Genomic DNA, 1,060 nt, shown 5'->3' with positions numbered 1-1,060 from the left:
TGCATACGAATTTGGGTAGCTAAGTTTGCTGAAAAAACAACAAAAATTTCTCAGAATTTTTTCATGTAGTTGATCATGCAGAATAGGAAAGGGAAAATCTTCATAGTGCGTTGGTGGTATCTTGATCAGCAGATACAACCGTTGAAACGCGCTTTGGAAAGTCGAGATCCCAACACTCTACGCAAGGTTGGTGTAATAACGTATCGTCGTGGTTGGTATAGGTTGCTATCAGGCTTTGCAAACTCTACAAGTGATGGCTAGAAGTGGGGCGATGCTGGGCGAGGCCTTGGTGCCGTATTATAGGCAAATATTGCCGGTCTTGAACATGTTTAGGAGTCAGAAGAGCATGAGTATGAGTAGTGTTGGAGTAGGATTATATGTAATCGCTTTCCTCAGCACCTGAGCTCAGGACTTTCCTACACAGTGTTGGAGTAGGAATATATGTAATCGCTTTCCTCAGCACCTGAGCTCAGGAGTTTCCTATACAGTGTTGGAGTAGGAATATATGTAGTCGCTTTCCTCAGCACCTGAGCTCAGGAGTTTCCAAAGCTGATTCTACACGAATTAGAGTAGAAGTGTGCAGAAACTGACCAGAATTTTCTAAAATTTCCTCCCAAAATTTTCATATTGTCACCAACACATGTGCGTATTTTCCCGTAAATTGTCAATGTTTTTTGTATATCAGGAGACGATATGGACTACAGACTAGGAAGAAATATCGGGGCTTTGATAGACGAGACTTTGGGAGTGCTGGAAAAACATGGAGGAGAGGACGTGAGTCATCATAGAGAATTTGGGGGGGATTCCGATAAGAAATTAATGAAGAAATAAACCCGTGTAGTGTTATGTTTAAATGATGAGCTCTGTTGAAGTGTGGGAGAGAAAGTATATATATTGTAACTACATGTGAATTGATGAAAATGTGGACATTTGTGAAAATTTTGGGAAATTTTGGGAAATTTTCGGAAAATTTCGGAAAATTTTTGTTGGTCTTTGTACATTTATATGGTATGAATGTACAGAAATAAAGATATACATTCGTCTCTTCAGCTGAGCTCAG

The 1,060-nt window shown here is 39.8% G+C and overlaps 1 protein-coding gene across 1 annotated transcript; it reads left to right on the top strand.

Moving 5' to 3' along the window:
• Positions 1-132: 132 nt before the first annotated feature.
• On the top strand, positions 133-831 carry Pmar_PMAR008498 (hypothetical protein; the record flags this gene model as incomplete). Its single annotated transcript, XM_002765794.1, has 3 exons — positions 133-186; positions 233-359; positions 686-831. Coding segments are annotated over 3 exons (327 nt in total), but the record flags the coding sequence as incomplete, so codon positions are not given.
• Positions 832-1,060: the final 229 nt, after the last annotated feature.

This window comes from Perkinsus marinus (assembly GCF_000006405.1).
Source record: "Perkinsus marinus ATCC 50983 genomic scaffold scf_1104296974678, whole genome shotgun sequence".
Lineage (NCBI taxonomy): Eukaryota > Perkinsozoa > Perkinsida > Perkinsidae > Perkinsus > Perkinsus marinus.
Note: the sequence above shows the minus strand (reverse complement) of the source record. Positions and strands in the feature narration are given on the sequence as shown.